This window comes from Puma concolor, chromosome B1 (assembly GCF_028749965.1).
Source record: "Puma concolor isolate L17-30 chromosome B1, mPumCon1.1.hap2, whole genome shotgun sequence".
NCBI lineage: Eukaryota > Metazoa > Chordata > Mammalia > Carnivora > Felidae > Puma > Puma concolor.
Window position 1 is genome coordinate 171,772,112 of NC_141670.1, and position 23,756 is coordinate 171,795,867.

At 39.7% G+C, this 23,756-nt stretch overlaps 1 protein-coding gene across 7 annotated transcripts in view; it reads left to right on the top strand.

Moving 5' to 3' along the window:
* ATP8A1 (ATPase phospholipid transporting 8A1) overlaps positions 1–23,756 on the top strand; it is a 239,196-nt gene that overhangs the window by 133,992 nt on the left and 81,448 nt on the right. For all 7 annotated transcript variants that reach the window (XM_086705145.1, XM_086705147.1, XM_086705146.1 and 4 more), the window contains 2 exons: positions 6,206–6,344; positions 9,814–9,878. In XM_086705145.1, coding sequence (XP_086561271.1) covers positions 6,206–6,344; positions 9,814–9,878 — 204 coding nt within the window. The remainder of the gene's footprint in view (positions 1–6,205; positions 6,345–9,813; positions 9,879–23,756) is intronic.

Here is a 23,756-nt window from a genome sequence, read left to right on the forward strand (position 1 = left end):
ATTCCTTTCAGCTGGGTGTGTGAATTCTGACCTTATTTGGCAAGCCCTTGGCTGCATGAGAGCTCAAATATGATTTCCGTGGTTCACAAAGCACTAAGTTAAAATCTGCTTCTTGGCCTTGGAAAAATTAACCGGTTGCACGATTTCTCCAGAAGCAGGCAAGTGAGCCATTCCAGTGATTTAATGCTCTTTGTCCTAGCGTTCTGTAGCCCCACTTACACTGGAAGGAAAGAAGTATGAGATTCTCCTTTTTAAAATAAAACCCCATTGTTGTATGCTAAACGAGGTTGAGAAGAAAAAGTACAAGAGTGAATGTTGACCAGTGGAATGCAGAACAGAGAGGACGCTGGCAACCTTTGTGAGCCAGCATTATAAAATGACTAAGAATCACATACCCACCAGCGCATCCGTATTCCAGGATTGCCGTATTTTTAAGCTGAAAAGAATGAGGACTGCCATAGCCTCTTAACTGGTCTTAAGGCCTCTATTTTTCCTAATCCATCCCTCGTTGGCCACCAGTACACTTTCTGGAATGTAAATCTGATCCTGTTCCTCTTCTAAAACTCTTCTCCAAATAACCTTTGCCTTTGGAACCCTGCACATAACACCCAGACCCTTCCATTTCCATTCCCTACCAGCTTTTCCAGCCCCATCTTTTTCCTAACTTACTACTCAGTTTGAGACTACTGATCCAATTTCATCCTTAAAACAATCCTACTAAATTAGTAGTCTGTAAATCACTACCACACCTCGCTTCATGTATTATTTCCATATTGTCTGAATGGCAACGTCTCAAGTACAATATGCTTTTGCATACTTTCTGCCTTTGCACATGTGATTTCTTCTGTTTAGAATTCCTTTGCCCATCCTTCCCCCACCCTGGCTCAGCCTTAATTCCTCATTTAAGGTCAAGTGTTAACTCATGTGGGATTGGGTTTTTGAGCCACCCAGACTAAAGAAGGTATCTCTTCCCCATGTGTCTCTTTTGTACCTGCAGAAAATGTTTTGTTTACTTTTAAGGTAGCATATAGCATATGTAATATGATCATTTGGGGAGAACACCTTTTCTCTGACGGTAGCCCTGTATTACAGTTAAGAGATTTTTGTCTGCAGTTTGGGATTGCAAGAAGAGAGAATTGGGACCAGAGGATCTGAGGTCAGGCTAAGAAAGAATGGTCGGATTTGGACAAGGAAATATCCAGAGCAGTCAGTCAGGGTGGAACCCAGTGCAGAAATGGGCTGCTCACAGCATTCTGCACCAGGGGTCTGCAAACTCCAGCACAAGGGCCAAATGCACCCACTGCCTAGCTCTGTAAATCAAGTTTTATTGGAACCCAGCTACACCCACTTGGTTACACATGGTCTTTGGCTGTTTTCATGCCACGACAGAATTGAGCAGTTGCAGCAAGCCCCAAACCCTACAATATTTACCCTCTGTCCCTTCACAGAAAAATGTTGTCAAGCTTGCTCTAAAAAAAGCAGTTGTTGTAGTGAGGTCCTCAAACCCAGAGCATGTTACCATTGCACATTCCCAGGCTTCACCTCAGACCTACTCGATGAGAAATCTGTGTGTAATAAGCCCTTCAGGTGACTCTGAAAACCACCACTCTAGATTCCTGGCCCCATGGCTAATTACTTGGGGCTTGATGATAGCCAGGCAGCCGGGGTCTAGGAGAAACAGATACCAGTAAAAGGAAAGGAGGTACAATGAGAAAACAAGATGAGAGGGAATCCAAAGAAGAATCTCTGAGGGTACATTCTAAAATAAAAATTCCCTGCAGAGGAAGGAACCCACTGTTGTATCCCACCCTCTTACCCAGAAGTACCTGCCCAGAGTATGTCTGTGAAAGAATGAGGGCAGGTGTGTGGGTGTGCTTGGAGAGGAGCCAGTCCCAAAATGGGATTCCGGAGCCTTCCAGTGGAAACAAATAGGTACCCTTAGCAGGAGTGGCTCTGGACTGAGTCTGAAACCCATTCAGAGAAACAAAGTTATTACCAAAGACTGAAGAACAGATACAAATGTTTAAAACCCTAATGATTTGAATAAAATCCTAACTCCTTTAATCTCAGTTTTACTTCTCGTTCGCTGCCTTTGGGTATTTATTGATTCCTGGGACTTTGTTCGTACCGACGTAGCTCAACTGTACCTCTATTTGACCCTAATTTGCTCAACCTCCTCAAAGCTATTAACTGAATTAATAAATGTAAAGCACTTAGCAGTGTCTGGTACATTCTTTCTAGTAAGGAAATATTTCATCTTCCTGGTCACAATCTTATTTCATACTGAAATATAGGTTATTCTAGTATTTATCTATATTTACTCTAGTGGGAAAACTTTGCTTACCAGCATTCTGTCTTTGTCTTTAAAGAAGCTGCCGCCAAATAGTCCATGTTGTAATCTGAAGCCTAAATTGTTTTTTGAGTTTGATTATTAAACTTTTTATCATTTAGGAACATTATCACAAACTTTTTAAAAATACAAAGAAATCTAAGTACTAACCAAACATTTGCTAACATGGTAATAAGTCATTCTGAGGTTCTGTTATTTGGCAAAATATACAATGAATGGGAAAAACATAATTTCTAAATCCATCATGATACATTTTACCATACAGGTTTTAAGTACTCTGCATGAAGGCTTTTATCTTGACTAGGGTTGAAATTTTACAATTATGTGCCTTTTTAAAATTCCGCCTACTTTATGAACATCTGAAAGAGAAAATAAGATTGTGGAGGGCTTTACTGGGTGAATAAATATTATTTCATGATTTTTCAGTGATAATTAAATCTACATTATGTCAAAGAGTCCTCAACCTGAAACCTTTATAACTTTTGGCATAGTGACATTTTGAAAGTAAAATTAGTGTTGGGATTTTTTTTTTTAATTCCATAAATGCCAGGGGAATTTTATCATGTTTCAACACTTGCTGAATATGTAATTCCCATAGTGCACATTAGTGGCCATCTGTGTAAGGTAATACATGTTTGGGATGAAATTGATTACGGCTTAAACACTCCTGTGTTATGATCAGGAAAAGCACGCAAAGTTCACATCTTTTTTTCTAGTGGTCATTATGTAGCTAAAGATATTAATTTCCAGGGGCAAACAGCCTATCACTCAAGATCTTAATCTCACAATAAATGACACCAGGGCCAAAGGAAAGGAGGCTGTGGGGCCTTCCACTAAAATTAGTAAACGCTGTGCTCCAGGAGCTCTCAGGATAAAAGAAAAAGTAACAGGCTTGGGGACACGGTTTTTCTTTTGTAGGCTTCAGGGTAGACCCACTGCAATTTTGCTGCATATTCAGAACTGTTTCATTACCCTTTTGAGAAAATCCTGTTATTAGAGCCACCAACACACCCCAGGTTAGCCTGCTTGTAATTTTTCTCCGCATGCTCGTTGCTGGCCCTGCCTCTTTAGTCCTTTATGTTATTTTTGCCTGGTTTAAAGAATGTCTCCTTTTCATCTGTGCAAAATCAGATGCTTTCCTTCCTTCAACTATGGCTTCGATGTGATCTCACCCATGCAGTTATTTTGTTTTTATTAGATTCGTGCATGGTAATGTATGCCTGTAGACTTCTTGAGCTCGTTTCTCCCCTTGGAGCTACAAGATACACAAATACACTTGTTTATGTGTTTCTAATGAATGCGTTCACATCTTGAGTCTCCCATTATCTAGTTACCTCAGGGTTTTGTGAGACATTACCAGAAAATAATTTTTTAGTTTAGAAAATTTTAAGAGCTTGTATTAGTGAACTGTCCCCCATGATCGTTAAAAAAATCTTATCATGCTTTCTGTGGATTATTTGACATTTGAACACAGGTATATTCTGATCGTCCCTGGGATGTGGGCCAGGATGATTTAGCTGCAGATGCCCCGAAAGTAGCTGAAAGAATGGATAGAGTCATTGTCTAAACGTTGAAATATAGCCATTGTGATGTTGGCATAGTTGATGCTGAACTGTACTTCCTTTGTGTTCTTGAACTTCTTGATGATAATTATTCATCAGGTTATGATAGATTTCAAATCTGCTTCCCATTAAAGATAATAAAATAATACTATCTCCTTAAAGAAGGGAATTTGCCTTCCTGTCTTACATATTATAAACTAAGAAGTCATGCGCCAAGAGTATCTAATAGCTGTATAATGTATTTGGAATATATTGAAAAGAATGTAGTCTAGACTGCAACAGTACTGGATAATATCTAGATTTCGGACTCTTTCTTAACTTTTTTTTGTCGTTCACTCAGCAAACACTGAATGCTGACTGCCAGTGTTCCAGAGATACAGTGTAAAGGTGAACAAGATGTGGTGCCTCCTCTCGAACAAAACTATGGGTCGTACATTGAAACAGTTAATCTGAATATGGTACATTGAAATGAGTAAAGACGAGCAAAGTTCTGTCAGAGCACCGTAGAGGAGAAGACTTGTGTTAGAAGTACGGCTTCAAGGAAGCAGTTAACTTTTGAGACTGGCCTTGCAGGATGAGCTGGGTTTCCCCAGGCAAAGCAGTGGAGGATGTGTGTGCCTCTGTATACGTACATGCACACAAAGACACATGCACGTATACATACACACCTGTGCACATGCACGCCCAGCTATATTTAAGCATTGTGGCAAAGACTGTTGGCTGGCTAATTTAACACCCGTTCCCATCCTCCTCTGTCTTGTCATCCCGCTATCAAGGCTGGAAAAGCTCAGTACTGATAGTGAAGCATGGCCATGGAAATATAAATAAACAAAAATGGCCATGTTTGGAAATCTGCTAGGGACTTTTAGAAACACTTTTGCTTTCAAGTAAGAGATGGATACAGTTGCCATTGCCCCTTATTCTTGTCTTCAGTTGTGGCAGTGATAATTATAGCTGTGGCAGCCACCTTGAGACATTGAGAAAGTCTTGGAAAGTGACTTGAACTGTCAGTCTAATGCCTGTAACTGCCTATCCCAATACTACTTAGGGAAGGAAAACCAAATCTTTATTTAAGCCATTGTTAGTTAGACTTTTTTCTATTATAGCCAGAAGCATTCCTAAGTAATATACCCATAAGCCCTCTCTCACTCACTCATGTTTGCTTACATATATTTTAACCTTATTTCCCATGCCTACCAAGACTTAGGACTAATTTTAAACTTACACTTTGGTAAATAGTAAGCAGAACTTAATGTTAGAAGAAAGAAGATGGAATGCTTTCTTTGTTATTACCAATTTAGACACTATCCTTAGCACTTGATTTCCCTTATATCTATACTGTCCTTGTCTGGTGTTTTAAAATAAAAATGAAGGCGAGAAGGGAGAAACAGCTTGAAAAGAAAGATAAATGTTGACGTAGAGGATCATCCTGGTGGTTAGGTTACAGGGAAAATCCAAGAATCAGTTGATTGTGGCTTAGTTTGTCAGTTTGCATTCCTATGTATTTAGGACCAAGAACCATCCCCTGTACCTCTGTAGTGAGCCAGGTTTCCCTAACAACCAAAGAGTTGTTCTCATTTTTCCTCTATTTAGGAAGATGAGAGTAGAAACCATTCTTCTTTCTGAGTGATTACAAGAGCTTTCTGCAGAACATATTATGTTCAGTCTTGTATGAAACATACCAACTAGTGAGCAAGCAATCTTTAATGGACTCTGGCCTTCCACAGCAGAAATATGGAGTAATGTGATAATTACCCAACCTATTCTTTCTTACAGAGACTGATGCTGTCGCTTGGTTTATTTGTCCCTTCCTCAGCATTTCTAATTGTCTGCTATGTGTACGTTTTCTGACACTGCATCAAATTATAATTTAATTGCATAAGCATTTATTTTTTCATAAGCATTTATTCCTACTCTTTTTCAAACAGGTCATGAACATTGCTTCTTTGCTGTGTTGATCTTCCATAGTTTTTGTTGTTGTTTTTTTGTAGCTGCCTGCTCGTCTTTAACTCCCTTTTGATTTCTCCCTTGTGTGTGGCTTTTTGTTTCATTTTTTGTTTTTGTAAGAATCAGTTGCCTACCTTAGGAGTAAGGTAATATAGGTATCTTCAGTTTCATGTCAAAGTACTGGATTAAAGTCAGGGATCCTTAAGAGAAAACTCAGTGGGATACTTGCAATTTACATCAAAGTCTACATATTACCATTATTCTCTGAAAAACGTATACATACTTTAGTTCTTAAAGAATCTAAATGGGTTTTCTTCTTAAAATTTTTGCCGCTCATTTTCCCTAGAATCTTCAGCTACTTGGAGCTACAGCCATTGAGGATAAATTACAAGATCAAGTGCCTGAAACCATAGAAACTCTCATGAAAGCAGACATCAAGATCTGGATCCTTACAGGGGACAAACAAGAAACTGCCATTAACATTGGTAATTAACCTAATTCAACCTTTAAATCGTGATGCTTTTTAACAGTTTGACGTATTTTAGAAGATAAATTTGAGATATTTCAAGATTTGAAAGATTTGGTTTTGTAAGATTTCCATATTTATAATATTGTTGGGCTTATCTGTTCATTTATGGTCCCAATGTCCCTTTAAATTTGCAGTGGTTGTATATACCTGCAAACTTCAGCTCTTGCAATCACAAAGTAACCCTCTCTCACCTTTCTATCTCTGCCTCCCCCCACCTTCCATCCATAATTGACACATGTAGATAACATGTCCGCAGTTGTCTGTGAAAGTCTGGAGATAGGGACCGTGGCAGACTCGTGTATCGGCACTTGTTTATGTGACCAAAGGTTATTTCTGAGATGGGAGGTAATGTTGCCAGCTTTCATTCATCCTGCAATCGTGTCATTTTTCACAAAGAGATTTTATTAGTCAGCTCATGTCGCCATAACAAAATACCACAGATTGGGTGGGTTAAACAACAGGAATTTATTTCCTCGCCGTTCTGGAAGCTGGAAAGTCCAAGATTGTCCGCAGGTTTGGTTTCTCCCGAAGCATCTCTTCCTGGCTTGCAGATGGCCGCCTCCCTACTGTGTCCTCAGCTGGCTCTCTGCTGCGGGTATACACTCCTGGTGTCTCTTTCTCATCTTATAAGCACACAAGTCCTATTGGATCATGAACCTGCCCTTCTGACCTCGTGTAACTCAATCTTCTGGAAGACCCAATCTCCAAACATTATGGGTTCAGGTTCTAACATGTAAAACTAAGGAGACACAACCCTGTGCATAACAGAGGTCTTACTGAGAAGAAAGTTGGTATTTGGTTTAAGGCCCGTATACCAGTAATATGCAAGGAAATGTCACTCTTTTTTTTTTTTCTTCCAAATTCGGTAATAATAGTTTGCCTGAGCACTGTAATCCCTGACATAGATTCAACCTCTGGATATAAATCCTATGAATTACATCCAAAACTCTACCAAAGTGGAAGAAACCATTCAAAGGTATTGACAGCATGAAATCACATTTTTAGAAAGTCTGTATCAAGTATCATTATTTAAGAAACATTTCGCTAGTACTCCTTTTAGAAATTTTAGTAATCGCAGCATTCTGTAAATATAAAACTACAACAGAGGGGCGCGTGGGTGGCTCAGTCGGTTGAGTATCTGACTTCGGCTCTGGTCACGATCTCGCGGTTTGTGGGTTCCAGCCCTGTGTCAGGCTCTATGCTGACAGCTCGGAGCCTGGAGTCTGCTTCGGATCCTGTGTCTCTGTCTCTCTCTGCCCCTCCCCCACTCGTGCTCTGTCTCTCTCTCTGTCTATCAAAAATAAAAAAGAAAATGTAAAAAAAAAAACAAAAAACTACAACAGATTTATAGCAAATTGCTGGAGGTAGAGGACAATTAATTTTTAAAAGATGCTAGTATACGTGTAAATCTATAAGCCAAACAAATGGTTAATTTTGATTACAAAAAGTATCACTGGTGTTAGACACAAATGGAAAGATGATGTACAAGAATACTTTAGAGTTGGGAGACCTGAAAAACAGAAATAGGCTGAACAAAAAGCATGGTGACAGCTAGAGGAAGACTGTAGGGTGGCAGAGAGTGATATGTGAGGAAAATAAGTGCTGCTGAGAACAATTGAGGGACGGAGCCATTATGACAGTTCCTATGAAGAGTATGGAGGTGGCGTTTGGTAACATTTAACTTTTAGAGTCTTGGGCCATAATCTTTGGGGTCTTTTTCCTAGGATAAAGTAGGTGAGATCCATTCGTTTCATTCATACAGCAAATGGGCATTACACAGAAGGATTCAGTTTTTAATCAGGAGGTCAGGAAGAACTCATTGAGAGGATGACCTTTGAGAAATGACCTAAGAGAGGAAAGGGAGCTTGTCGTTGGATGATTAGGGAAAGCTATCTACTGTTCTAAAAAGAGCAGAAATGCAAAGCAGGGAGCAGGAGAGCAGGTCAGCCGCATGACAGGGCCTCCCAGATTGCTGTAAAGGCCTTGCATTTACTCCGAGTGAGATGGGAAGCCACTGGATGGTTCTGAGCAGAGGAAAGATGTGGACCGACTTTCCTGCAAGAACAGTCAGTCTGGCCGCTAGGCTGGCTGAGAATGAGCTGGGAGGGAAGCAGGTGTGGAAGCAGGGAGACCAGTGAAGAGGCTGTTATATCAATCCAGGTGAGGCATGTTGGTTACTTGGACTTGGATGGTAAAGTGAAAGTGGTGAATAATGGCTGGAATATGTATATATTTTAAAGGTAGAGCCCACAGGATTGACTAATTGATTAGATGTGAGGTATGAGAGAAAGAACGGACTGGAGAATAATTCCAAGGCATCGTAGCTGTTGTGACTGAAGGATTGAATTGCCATTAACCAAAATAAGGAAGACCGAGGGGAAGCAGGTTTTCTGGGAGGAGATCAAGAATCCAGTTTTGAGATATGTTAAGTTTGAGATGCCTGTTTTATACCTAAGTGTCTGCTCTTACATAGGCACTGGGATATGAGAGTCTGGAGTTCAGGAAAGAGCTCTAAGTAGGAGATATGAGTTCCAGAATGGTCACTGTTTTGATGGTATTTAAAACCATTGTATCTGGGCACCTGGGTGGCTCAGTCAGTTGAGTGTCTGACTCTTAATTTCGGGTCAGGTCATGATCTCACGGTTCGTGAGTTCAAGCCCCACATCAGGCTCTGCACTGACAGTGCAGTGTGGAGCCTACTTGGAATTCATTCTCTCTCTCTCTCAAAATAAAAAATAAACATTTAAAAATATATATATATCGAAAGAGATCACAAAAGGAGTAAGGTAGATGATACTATTTTAAATGTGATGGTAATATTTTAAACACCAGCCAGCCGGGTTCCTTGTTTTCTCCAACCAAGTTCAGCTGTACACAAATGGATTCCGAGTAGGCAGTGTCAGTTTAACCAGCAGGTGATTTTGCCCTGCTGCAAGTACAGCAAAGCAAGGAAAGGCAGGACGGTAGAGGATATGACGGTAGTCCAAGGGCAGGGGGACAGTGGTGGGATCCACGGTCCACAAGATAGCCAGACAACCTTTAGCACCCTTCTCCAAAAACAGCCATCTCCTCATGTTGGTCATCATGAAGGATGTTCCATATAAGTGTGGTGCTTTTCAGGACATTGAGAGTCACTACCACGTTCTCTTTCCATACTTGTTTCTCAAGGCAGCTTTAACTTGCCAAATATTATCCTTGTAGCCCTCCTATAACAAGCAAGAGCATTTCTTTTTTAACTTCTGCAAACCTGGAAAACAACTATCACCGGTCCTAATAAAATAGATAAAGCTTTAGTTTTATCTAATAAAATAGATTAAAAGTAAATAAAATTTGATATTTTTACAGTATTATCACTTTAACATCTTCGCCACTGCTCTGTAGAGAAATGAATTATATCAATTAATCTACTCTATGTTTGGACATAGGACACTCCTGCAAACTTTTGAGGAAGAACATGGGAATGATTGTTATAAATGAAGGCTCTCTTGATGTAAGTAAAATTATCTTTTAAAAAAAAATTCCTTTAATAACTTAACCATCTTGTTATATTTTATTTTATATTCAAATAGCTGTAAAAATATTTGATCTTCCTTAGGTTAAAAGAGATTTATTACTCTTGCTCTGCTGTAACATAATGCATATTGTTTTGAACCACATTGTTGTAAATAGATCCCAGCTTTATGTCCGTGACCGCTAAAAGAAGTTGCTAAATGATTTGCTTGATGGCGTGAGACAAAACTTTTTCTGCTTTGCAGAAGCATTATGTCAGGAGGTTACTGAGTGACTGCAATTTGTTCATGTCTACCTGGGAATTTTGTATGTTAACATTTAATATCTTCTTTAGCTTCCAGTGTTAATGTGTATTTTGCTTCTCTTAAAAAAAATTATCTGTGAAACCTATTGGACAGCATGAAATAAGCATTCCTAAAAGGAAAGCCACGTTGTTTTTTTTAATGTCCTAACTTCTGGGCTGAAATATAAATTCCTTTTTTCATGGCTGTGATCACACAAAGTTATATTTGGGAAAGAGGGAAAGATTTGTGAAGTGTACCGTGTAAAATAGAAGTTAACCCCCCCCCAAAATTTTTTTTAAATATGCAGGTCAAATGACCTGTTAAGAATTTTAAAGTAAAAAGGTGACTGTTTGTAACTTAAGGTGGAAGACAGAACAGGGGAGGTGACTATACAACTGCTTGAAATAGACATTGTGATGCAAAGGGCAGAGAAAACCTGATAATTAAGGACGTGGGTGAAGCCGAGAGGCCAGGTATGTAGAAAGGATGGTGAAGAGGCAGACATTTAGAAGTCAGGTGGCAAACAGAAATTACAGGTCAGAAGTATTTGACTTCCGATTTTTAAATTGGAATGACGATCTCTTCATTATTTGTCCTCAAGACAATCCTTGGGATCCTTTTCCCTTTCTTGTGAAACCTTTGAGAAACTTGTAGCCTAAAGAATAATACTTGATTTCGAAACCATGAAAGTTGGTCACATCTTTATTAATAAGCATATTGTGTGAACCACGCTTTAATCCTAAAAACACCTAAAATCCTAAAATCCTAAAAACAACCAAAAAACAAAAACAAAAAACACCTAGCCTGTGGTTGGAAGAATGTCCTTTTTATTTATTCATTCAGCAGGCCTCTGCTAGGCTCCGAGGACACACCGCTGGGTAAGCACTCAGCGGACTCTGCCACTTAGGGCTCACAGTTGTCTCTGTTCCCCACCCATCATATTATTAATTTTGAGTTTATTCAAGTTACAGTGTTATGAAAAACCAGAACTAAGATAGCCATACCCTTCAAAAGCTTACAGATAATAAGGGAAGTAAAATGCATATAAGTAACAGTACCAAACAGATGCATAGATAAGGTGGATATATTGCTATGACACAATTGTGAGGCTTGGAAGTGTTTATAAAGTAAGCGACCGTGAGTTAGATGGAGATGAGTGGTTGAGTAATGGAGGAATCCTTGAAGCAGAAAGTTAATACATGTAAGTTCAAGGTATATTTGGGGGCATAAAAGAGGAACACTGAACTTAAAAGGCTATAATTGTCTAAAGTATTTTGTTTGAATAAATGCAGATACATAGGGTAAAATCCAGGTTACAGAAAGGGACAGGTACAAGCGTTAAAAACTGAGTCTCCCATTCTTACACCCACACTACCCAGTTTACCTCCCTAGGAACAACCGCTGTTCCAGTTTCCAAGTGTTCATCCCAAGATACTCTGCCATGTCTGAGGGATATTTGTGTATATCTATGTGCACGTGCTTTGTTATTGAACACAAATTACAGCACACTATCCATGCTACTTTATACCTTGCTTTTGTCTCTTAATATTATCTTAGCAGTTGTTCTCCAATAATGTGTGTGAAGCTACCTAATTCTTTTTAAATGGTGACACAGTATTCATAAGGAAACGGCAAAGAAATGACAGTGGGGGGTGATTGTCATTAAAACTGGAAAGATAGTCTCAGGTCAACTGTGGAAAGCTGGGCCAGGTTTGAGAATTTGCCTCCACAGGTAAGGGAAGCAACTTCATCAGCCCTTTAAGAGAGGTATGATGTGTCAAAGCAACCGACCATAGACAAGTGTGGAAGGCTGGAGAGTCGTGGGGTGCAGGCAGCAGGCCAGGATAAGAGTTAGGTAAGAGGGGATGGGGTGCCATTGCCACCCATGTTATGGGAGAGAAATTCAGGGAGACTTCTCCCATGTGGTCCCTGGAGAAAGAGGAAGCCATCAAGAGTGGCTCCAGAACTGGGCCATGGTTGTTCACAACACTACAAGAGCCTCCATGGAAGCATTTTCCTAGTCCCTGTAGACGTGTAGGCCTTTGTCAGCAACATGGGTTACAGGTAGTAGATGGTTTTTCTGACTCTTGAAAGAAATCAGAGGTGAGACCTCTGACGTCAAAGCAAAAGCATGTCAAGCCATGCTTGACCTGTCACATGATCCTTTTTGTCTGGATGTAAGCTTTCATCTTACGTAGCTTACGACAGCAACGCTTCTTGTTTTCATCTCTTTCATAATTTTTCTCCAACTGGGATGAGCATGTTCTTTTTGTGTTGCGGGTATCGAGTGATAGAACTAGTAATCTCAAGAATAAAAAAGTAAAGGGAAATACCGAAGATAGTCAGCGTGCTGCATCATGTATTGTTAAGCCAATGGCATTTACTTGCATTTTGGAATTTTCAGAGTGGCAACCCTAAGACATAACTGCCTCAAGGGGTACCTGCACTCCCTATTTCTACTGGACCAAACATAGCTAGGACTCTCAAGGGAATACTCAATTTCAGGAAAGCAGGTCCGTGTCTATGTATTTTGGTTTGCCAGCCTCTCTCAATGCCCAGCAGACTGCCTACCCCATAAGTGCTCCATAAACACTTGAGAATTAAGTCACAGAGTAATTTTCAATTAAGGGTTTCCCTTTAGAAAATATATATTGTATATCAGTTTTAAATTTGGCAGTAATCGATCTTACCTGGTATTTTTAAAGTAAAGTAGTTAGAAAGGTTCTTAGCAATTCAGGTGACAGTGTGGTGTGGAAGATCATAGGCAAACCCTGGCTGACGGATTAGCACTCACTTATCCAGCTCTGGACCGCCATGCATTCTCTCCCTGCTGGCAGGGGCAGGCTGTTCTCCCAGGGAGTTAAGTGGTGACTTTACAAATCTGGCCGTTGGGGTCAGACCCTCTCTGGTGCACTCATTTGCTTCTCAGCAGGAAAGGACACATCACTTTGCATAGCTCCTTCAGGTCTTGTGTCATAAAATCCACAGCTGAGATTTCAAGGAAATCATGAGATGTGCTAGAACACCTGCAGATAAATCATTATTTATTTTCCATTGTCACAGAAAAGAAAAGCATCCTGTGTGTTCACATTGTACTGATGAGGATACACTATGGGATTCCCATTCCATCAGCACAAACAAATAATTAACATTTAAGCAATAAACTTAGTAGGAACGTAATGTCTCAGGAAATAATACAACAATAAATAGATTGTGGGTATATGTTTCATCGAGTGGCAGTTTTAACAAACGCACTTAAATTATTCCATTAAATGTTACAGTTCTGCCCTATTCTGAATGTGGGACCCTGGGCAAATTGAAATTAGGTAACTGCTCTGAGCCAATTTTGCTGCCTGCAAAGCAAGGATAATGTTACCGTTGGCACAGGACTGCCATGATTAGTACAGGGCATGGCACGTACGAGAAAGAGATATTATAAAATTTTGTAGAAAAATTTCTGCAAGTTGTTTTGCATAATGACCATTTTTATTATGAAAGATACATTATTCCCCCATCTTTTCATTTTTTTCCTAAGCAAGATATAAATGTGGATCTTCTTTTGCAGAAGTGATACCTAGTGCTATGAACTGTGCAAATTTTATACCAAGATACTCCTAATACTGTTAACATTTTAAAGTTGAATCTTCTTTTTCAACTTGTATAAGTAAACTATTATATTTGAGGTTCTTGAGTTTCCAAATAGAAAAGACTTTTTCCTGGCAATCACAGTAAAGGAATTTTTTTGTCTTCCCATAATCTAGCACATGTCCAAAAAAAAAAAAAGTTATTTGGATTTCTAATTTTCTCATTTTGAGTTTCAGTACAGTTATCTGTGTTGAAAAATTAATGGCCGTTCAGCATTTTTAAAACCTTTAAGTAAATATATAAAACCAAACCACAGTTGAAAATACAGAATGAAAGTCTTGCTCCACAGATCTGATAGGGAAATCTGATGGGCTTTTCTGTATCTGCCCATTCCTGGCTTCCTTCATGGCAAGAGCGGTCTCCCCTGACAGCAGCTGCCCGGAGCACAGCCAGGTGCTTGCACCCAGTTACCTACCAAGCTACCATTTAACATTGACAGTGTCAGCAAAAGAGTTTGTTAGGAACTTTGATCATGTTTTTCTCTTAGTTTAGAAAGTAAGAATTTCATGGGTCCACGCCATTAAGAATCCTCTGAAGTTGGGGGCTCCTGGGTGGCTCAGTCGGTTGGGCAACTGACTTCAGCTCAGGTCATGATCTCACAGCTCGTGAGTTCAAGCCCTGGGTCAGGCTCTGTGCTGACAGCTCGGAGCCTGGATCCTACTTCGGATTCTTTGTCCCTCTCTTTGTCCCTCACCTGCTCACACACTGTCTCTCTCTGTCTCAAAAATAAACTTAAAAAAAAATTTTTTTCTAAAGAATCCTCTAAAGTTGATCAAAATCTATTAGATATTTGTAATAAATTGATCATTTGGGTAATATACTTATATAATTTTTTACTGTGCTACTTTGAATCACTTTATTAGAAGCTCTGACTGTGTTCGTGGTATGAGACATTTCTTTAAGGGTCTGCAAAGGCAGGAATTTCAAATTCCTGGCGTGAAGGGTATATTGTACTTCTTCTGTAATTCCTTAGCAATGCCCAGGAAATATGGACCATTATCATAACCATGATTATTATTTCTTTTAGCATGATTATTCCCGGGGCTGGGGGGGGGCGGACATCCCACTTCTCAGAAACCCCTTCCACTTAATGACCTAGCTTGAAGGGATTCTTCTAGCATCGCTTTTATATCTTTAATTTGTCATGATTTGTTCAAAGTCTGTCTGCTAAAACTGGAAATGTCTAAAAATGTGAGCTAAGAACTAGGGAATCTCAATTTGTCTTTAGCTCCCAGTATCTAATTAAGGCCTTTCAAAATGTACAAAAAGCTCTCTACATCCAGATTCCACTGTTCTCATCTGTCAAGTCTAGGGTGAATGGGAGGGACCATAATTTCTTAAGCCATTAACTCTATAGGTGCCAGAACAATCTTTCTGAGCCTCACATAATATACCCTTAACCTTGATCTCTCCTTCTTATAGCATTTCTTTTACGTGGACAGTTGTTGGATGTGTCCTGGGAGGTAGGGCTGGATCTTAAATCCATTTTCCTTTCTACTGTCTGGCTTCCCTAGGAAACAAAAAAGAGCAGAGGAGAAAAGTATTTACTATATATTTATTGAATTAACAAGAATGATGGTTAAATATGTATGTAGAGAGCTTGGAGAAATAATTTCCTACACTCATAGTCAAAAGGCTTCCAGTGTTTTCCAGTTGAACTCCCGAGAATCCCTGCCTACCTGTCCTGAAGATCACCCGGGCAGTTTTTCTAGGTAGTCTGTGCTGCTGTAGACATTCACATTCAGCCTGATGAGGAGTCAGCACCAAGTATATGGGAAGTAGTGAATGGATCCCAAAGGAAAATGCAGCTTTCTGACTTTTTGTGAAAAGAGAACCCTGCTTACCCCTGCGGGATAGTTCTAGTCCTAAGAAAAACGCTAGCTTAGGTTTATGAAGCTTATTTTTTGTACTAGGTACTGGAATAAGGACTTTATAGGAACAATCACACTTAAACTTGACAACGTTAGTAGGCAGATACCATTATGCCCATTCTAAAAGTGCACCTTGACCTCCAGTGCTAATCAGCATTTGAGGATGTATCAAAGTACTTGGATTCCGGAGTCTAAGCAAATAGATTTTTCTAGGCTTCAGCTGCCAGCTACTCTTATAAAACAAAAATAGTAATAATATCCATCTATGGGGTACATTGTGCGGATTAAATAAAACAGTACCTTTTAAATACTTGTAAACAGCAACCAAGATTTGGTAAGCATTTAAAAATATGGACCATTATCATAACCATAATAATTATTATTTCTTTTAGCATGATTATTCCCGGGGCGTGGAGGGGGAGGGGCATCTTCTTGCCAGCTGCTGTAAGAGGTGATTTGATTTGATTTGATTTGATTTGATTTGATTTGATTTGATTTGATTTTAAAATATTTATTTTTGAGAGAAAGAGCAGGGGAGAGTTGGAGAGGGAGAGAGAATTCCAAGCAGGCTTTGTGTTGTCACTCTGAGCCCCACTCAGGGCTTGATCTCAGCAACCATGAGACATGACCTGAGCCAAAATCAAGAGTCAAACATTTAACCAACTGAACCACCCAGGTGCCCCCCTACCCAGCCCCTTAAGAGGTGATTTTAAACAGCCGTCCTTCTCACTACTTAAACGTCTCTCCTTAATTTGAACATACGACTCCCAGGTTTGATTATGAATACCAGTGTTTTTCCTCACTGATATATTATTGTACAGAAAATGAATTGTTAACCACATTTGGTATTAACAAGCCTAAGAATATATATTTTTCAACACCTTGGTAAAATAAAGCCCTTTCTGGGATTGCCTTTTTTTTTTTTTCCCTAGCTGAATTTGATTTTCTAACACCGTGTAAGCCTCAAGTATAACTTACAGGACATTCATGACATAAATGGTGAGGTTGTCATCTGTATCCTTTTAAGCTCGACTTCTATGTATTACGCAGACAAACCTCACTGTTTGGGGAACCAGCCACTGTTGAATGGCCTCTGAAAGCAATCCAGAATAAGCAAGTTACTGACTTGACTCCAGAAAAGGAGGGGGGACAAAAGAGAATTGGAGCTACTTCAGGTTTTGTCTTGATGTGTCCCATGAGTCCAATACAATACATTTTGTATTGCTTTGAAAACCAGTTTAGGCAGCTTTTTTTTTTTTTTAATTTTTTTTTTTTTTAATGTTTATTTATTTTTTTGGGACAGAGAGAGACAGATCATGAACGGGGGAGGGGCAGAGAGAGAGGGAGACACAGAATCGGAAACAGGCTCCAGGCTCTGAGCCATCAGCCCAGAGCCCGACGCGGGGCTCGAACTCACGGACCGCGAGATCGTGACCTGGCTGAAGTCGGACGCTTAACCGACTGCGCCACCCAGGCGCCCCTAGGCAGCTTTTAAACCACACTGAGTTTTCCTCCACTGCCAGCATGGCGGCGTTAGTATTGGGAATTTTCTTTCACCATTAGCAAAGCTGTTTCAGCTTTTGGGCCTGAAAATTTTAAGATCTTAGTTTAACTTTCAAGGTGTTAATACATCCCTATCAGAAGCAAAGTTACGTTTTTATAGCGTCCCATTGCAGGATGATTGTTGAAATAGTGTCTGACACACCACTTCCTCCAAATAGCTCTCAGCGAAGAAAGCCAACTTTGTTACTTTTGAAAGAAATGAGTTAGTAAAAAATGTAAACATTACAAAAAATGAAAAGAGCATATGAACAAATAATCTGTTCTCTTTTCCTCTGATTGAAGATGCTGCCTGCCACAAGCCAAAGTGTGTGGTTGAAAAAGTTCCACCAAACACATTGTTTGGTCTCATAAAAATTAAATGTGTCCCCTTTCCTTAAACAGAACTCCGTAATCTTGGCTGCTGTGCAGAATCCTCAGTGAAATCGTTCACAAATTCATAGTATTTCTGTCTTGAGAAATTCTTCCTACCCGCAAGCCTGAATATGCTTTATCTCTCTCCCTTTCTCTTTCTCTCTCTCTTTTCTTTTGGCTGAACATCTGAACTCCTCCAAGAGTTCCCTGAGTCCTAGAATTACAGATAAATGCTTTCTAACCCTTGTGTCCCTGCCACTCTCCCCACAGCTTGTTGTCATTTGTGAGGGTAGCAGGCCATGCCTTGTGACTTTTTTTGCATCTCCACCCATTTCTTTTGATGAGTCAGTACAACCATGCAATTGACAGGTTAGAGGAAACCTACTATGTGCCAGGTGTATCTGCCTACATTAGCTCTGCTGCTCTGTGCTGGCGGAATTCGTCTCACATACAGAGACTTTGAGTTCACACAGCTAGCAAGTGCAGAATCCAGCACTTCGACCTAGACGGCTCTAAGTCCAAAACCATTTTTTTCTTTTTCTTTTTTTAAATTTTTAATGTTTTTATTCATTTTTGAGAGAGAGAGAGCATGAGCGAGGGAGGGGCAGAGAGAGACAGAGACACAGAATCTGAAGCAGGCTCCAGACTCTGAGCTGTCAGCACAGAACCTGACACAGGGCTCGAACTCGTGAACCATGAGATCAAGACCTGAGCCTAAGTGGGCTGCTTAACCGAGCCACCTTGGCACCCCTTTTCCTTTTGTTTTTAAATAACCATACCTTCTCCAGTGGCAGTGGAGACTCAGTCACAGGAGGAAGCATTCTGGGAGGCATCCCCCACGTTTTCTGCCTTGTCCCTCTACTTTGTTCCTACCTCCTTTCCCACTCACCACTAGGACTACAAAGCAGCTGAAAGACAGATGCTCTTCTGGAAAACTGTGGCATTTGGGCATCTTGTATTTATGGAACTCGGGAAAGACTACATTTCATTGTACTCACACAATGACTGTATGGAAGACTTTATTGAATGTACCTCTGAAATAATGGAAATGGTATGGATTTGGGGTTTGCACTGAGAATATACAGCAGATAATGATTCTTCTGCATTCCTACATTAATTAATTCAAATCATTAGGAAAATGGACCCAACATTAGCTTTCTTTGTGGTTCTTTCTTTGTGGGGTAACAATTTCTCACAGGCTTCCTGGTTGTTAACTTTCTCCAAACCATTGATTTGGTAATTTGCATATTTCCCCCCCCCCCAAAAAAAAAAGGCAGCTGTATGTTCTGAGCATCCTCTTCCTGGCTGAATCGAAGGCAGTATGAGAGACTGGATGTCTGCCGACCGAGTTCCTCTAGAATTCTTCCTTCTGTGTTTAAGTCACTGCCGCCACCAGAGAATATTTAATACCAAGCTCAAAATAAGTGTTTAGGAGGCTTTCAGTGGTGGTTTAAAATAATTACCATGAGAACTTGGGTAAAAGCCTTTATCCACAAAACTATTTAAATTATATAATTACATCCCCTACCTCACTCTTCCTTCCTTTCTCTGGATTTGTTTCTCTTTGCTGCGTGCCCATACCCCAACACTGAACCGTAGCCTCAGACCCAGATTCGACACTTCTCTGCCTCTCTCTCTCTAGCATACCCCAAGTGAGACTAGATGCCTCATAAGGAGTTATTTGCCTGATGGAACCGATCATAATCCCACATCCCAAACCTCTGCCCAGGGGCCAAGAGCAATTTATCCAGCGCCACAATGTCCTCTTCTTACCTTCCATTTTGTGACCCCTAACCTTTCTGATGACGTGACCCTGCTGGGAGATCGGACTGTTTCCTCAGTTACAGTGTTTTATATGTATTCCCACCGTGGAAAACCCGTACCTGTGTATCAGCAAAGCATGGGAATTTTTTGTGTGTCTCTTTCCCCTCTTCATTATATTTAGCAATATGTATTGATTAAATGCATTCCCTTGGCTGCTTTCCACTAAGCGGTTTTGGAGGACCTCTTTGACCATATGTTTTTAATGATTTCACCTTCTGTCTGCCCTTATCCACTTTGGAAAAATTACTCTACATTAGTTTGGTTCTATACAAATACGTTTTTTAGGGTTATGTTCTCATATAGTCTGGGAGTTTAAAAACACCAAAGCTTTTTAGTCAAAAACTATGTCCAAGAATGCTGGTGATTCTACTGGAATAAATACTAAATGGACCAATTATATATAAATGTAGTTTCTCTCTACTCTCAGGCATACATTCTTTACAACTTACTGCTGCCAGCAGTAGCCAGTGGAATAGTGGATATATGTGTTATACAGGCGTATATGGAAGGTCCAGTGTTCCACTGAATCAATAACACATTGTCGAAAAATAAGTAACACCCAGTGGTTTATCCATGTTGCTATTATGGGAGTCATAACTCACTCTTTAAGAACTTGCTAACATTGTCCATACTTGATATGGTCATAATGTATTATTAAGAATGTTCTTGGAATGTTCTGTTAATTTGTAATTTGAGGGTGTGAACATTTGGAAAGTGTAAAAGTAGGGAAAGAATGAAATGTTATTTGACCATAAATTTGTAAATACCTCATGGCCTAAATGATGATGAGGTGAGGCCACAAACCACAAAAACAGCTAATAAAGTATGTGTTAGTTTAAGATTCTTATATATATATTCTCTTATTTGACATTTTAAATTAACTTCTAATAGGTTTTAAAAGGTAGACCTTTAGCAAGTTAAAGTAAGGTTTTTTTCACCCCCCCCAGGAAATATTTATTTTTCTGCTATTAAAAAACAAAACATATCTATAAAGTTATGGTGTTATATCTTAAGAACATGCCAGCAAAGCAAGGCCTCTGTGGGTTTTTTTTTTCCTTTTACAAAAAATATATATATTTATTGGGGGCGGGGGATGAGAGGGGGAGGGGTAAGAGTGAGAATCCAAAGCAGGTTCCACGCTATCAGTGCAGAGCCCAATGGAGGGCTCAGTCTCATGAACCATGAGATCATGATGGGAGCCAAAATCAAGAGTTAGACGCTTTACCAACTGAGCCACCCAGGCGCCCCAGCCTGTGTGTTTTCTTTATCATTAGCTATTTTAAACCTAGTATTTATGAAGCACATTTGCATGTTTAATGCTATTGCATGTAACTTTACATATATAGAATTTTGCATTCTTTATGGGAGCTTAAAGTCTAACATATATATTGATGTGGACATCTATACACACACACACACACACACACACACACACACACACACACACAGAAAAACGCCAAGTCAGTTTATAACTTTCAAGTTATTTTCCACTCAAGAGTTCTATCAGATTGGGACAAACTAATTTGTTAAAGAAAAACAATCTAGTTTAGTTATATAAATAGTCATCTTCCGGGGCACCTGGGTGGCTCAGTCGGTTAAGCGGCCGACTTCAGCTCAGGTCATGATCTCGCGGTCTGTGAGTTCAAACCCCACGTCAGGCTCTGTGCTGACAGCTCAGAGCCTGGAGCCTGTTTCAGATTCTGTGTCTCCCTCTCTCTCTGACCCTCCCCCGTTCATGCTCTGTCTGTCTCTGTCTCAAAAATAAATAAATGTTTAAAAATAAATTAATTAAATAAATAAATAGTCATCGTCCTACCATATAGCAAGAGCTATATGCTGTATGTGAAGAAGTGATGCTAACTTTTCTAGAGTTGAGGGCAAGACAGATTTCCAGATACTTTTCATGTGGCAGAAGTGGCTGGTAGAGTTGAATGTTAAGTGGATTGAAATAAATTGCCAGTGGAAAATTTCAAAAGGAAACTTACAATTCTCCTCATGATACTAATTGTGTTGTACTAATATTGTACAGTATTTGACACTTTGAGAATCCTTCTTTATCAGATGTTGGTACCTCCATTAAACCTAATGTCAGAGGAAGGGAAAGAACTAGTCTTTTTCGATGTCAGCTATGAGCCAAGCACTGGGTTGGGTGCTTGACTCACAATTAAAGGAGCTATTTTGTCCCTACCATAACCCTACAAAACAGATATTAACCCAATCTCATGAATGAGAAAAGTTTGATTCCAAGAAGTAAAGTAACCTACGAATAAAGATATCCATAAAGGGCAGAACAATGACATTCTGATACCGTATTATTGCCCTCTAGCTTCTGGAATGTTAGTTCTTTACAACGTGGCTTCGTGATCTTACTTCAGATGTGATCAGTGCCCAGAAGTATCTTGTGAACCTTCATGGCCACCCTTGACTTTCTGACAAAAAGAGTCTGCTTTTTTATAGCTGTGCATTTGCACATTGTATACTGATGCCTGCTTTCTCTGCATCAGTTGGTGACTTTGCACATCAGCTGACAAGTTTACAGTGGCCCAGCTTCCAGCAAATTATCTTGTTTTAGCAGAGTCACCATCCTTGTTCAGCAAGATCCCTGCAGGTGTTTTCCTGTAGCGTTGGGTTGCATTTTGCCCTTTTTATGGGAAGCAAGTGAAAACAGAAACCTGTGGTGTTTCCACTAAACCAAGAAGTACAAGCTTCATAAACTTCAGTCCATCTGACAAGGGTGAGAGTTGTGTGTCTCCCAAGTGTGATTCATCATTAGCCCCAATCGTATGCTTATTTCACTTAACCGGTGATGAACTCATGAAGGAAAAGAATAAATCCAAGAACAATGAAATACATTGTTAAATACTATGTCTGAAAGTCAACGTGTAATTCAGAATGTTGATATATCGTTTTTTCCTTTCTGGGAATAGAATTCTCCTTAAAACATAAGTTTATCATTTGACCTGCACATACTTTAACAGATTCCCAGGAAGAAATATAAATGCCAAGCGTCTGTAGTCACCCAAACACCAACATATACTTTGTGATAAATAAATATACCTCTTTCCTTTAGCTTTTGCCATTCTGGCTTGGCCTTGCTGATGATACCCTCTGGGATGTAGATGAGTGATGAAACATCACTTATTGTCCCTGTAAGTAACCGTGGCCCTGGAGCACGGTGTGGAAGTCACCACCATGAGGTCTGGCATATTGGAATATTTATCTGTAATCTTTACCTCATCTCTGCTAGTGAGATTTGGCCAACTAGTCTTCTAGTCAAAGGCTAAAGGCTTTTATTTTCCTTTCCTTAGGGGTATTTCCACATTCTCTATGAGGGTGTCCCTTGGATATGTTCCTAAGTAAGACTGTCTATGTATAAACCTCTGAAAAGAATCAGGAAAAAAAACCAAAGACTAGAAAAATGGCTGAAAAGAGCCATTTTATGCAGTTGCTTTCTACAACATTACATTTTAGGCCATCAAAAACATAGTTCTTAGGTGGCCTAGCATGTTCTTTGCACATCTGGCCTCTGGGTTCTTTAGACTGTTCCAAGCAGAGTTTTTGCCAAAATGGAAGTGACATCTTGCATGCTATGATACTTTCCAAACAAATCAGGGCTTTCAATTTGTTTCACTGTAAAATTGTGTCAGATTTCATTGTCTAGGCTCCCCTATGTGGTTTTTATCAAGGAGTTCCTTGGTAAAGGTCATGTAGAAGCACTGAAAAAGATTGCCATAAAGCTACAAGTCTCTGATTTCTTAAAGTTTGTTGTTTTATTTTGTTTTATTTTGTTTTGTTTTGTTTTGTTTTGTTGCAGGGTTTTATATGAACATGTTACCTATTTTTCCAGGCTATCCCCTAAAGATTGAACCAGAACTCCGTGAAAGCCTTCTGGTCAGAGTTATCTTTATGAGGAATTCTACTGGCCTAATTATCTGCCAAACATTTTTCTTTCTTTTTCTTTTCTAAGCATATTTCTTAGAAAGCAAATAAATATTGTTTACTTGGCCCACTGTTGCATAACCTTGCTTGATCATGAAATAGCTAGTCTAGGTGTTTATTATTTTTATTAGACAATTTATATTCTATGAGACAGAAAGAGATGTTAGATCATCACTACCACCTTGTTCTCCATTTCCTCTATAAGAAGATAAGCACTTTGGGGCACCTGGGTGGCTCAGTCAGTTGAGCTTCTGACTTTGGCTCAGGTCATGCTCTCACGGTTTATAAGTTCAAGCCCCATGTTGGGCTCTGTGCTGACCGCTGAGAGCCTGGAGCCTGCTTCAGATTCTGCATCTCCCCCTCTCTCTCTGCCCCTCCCCT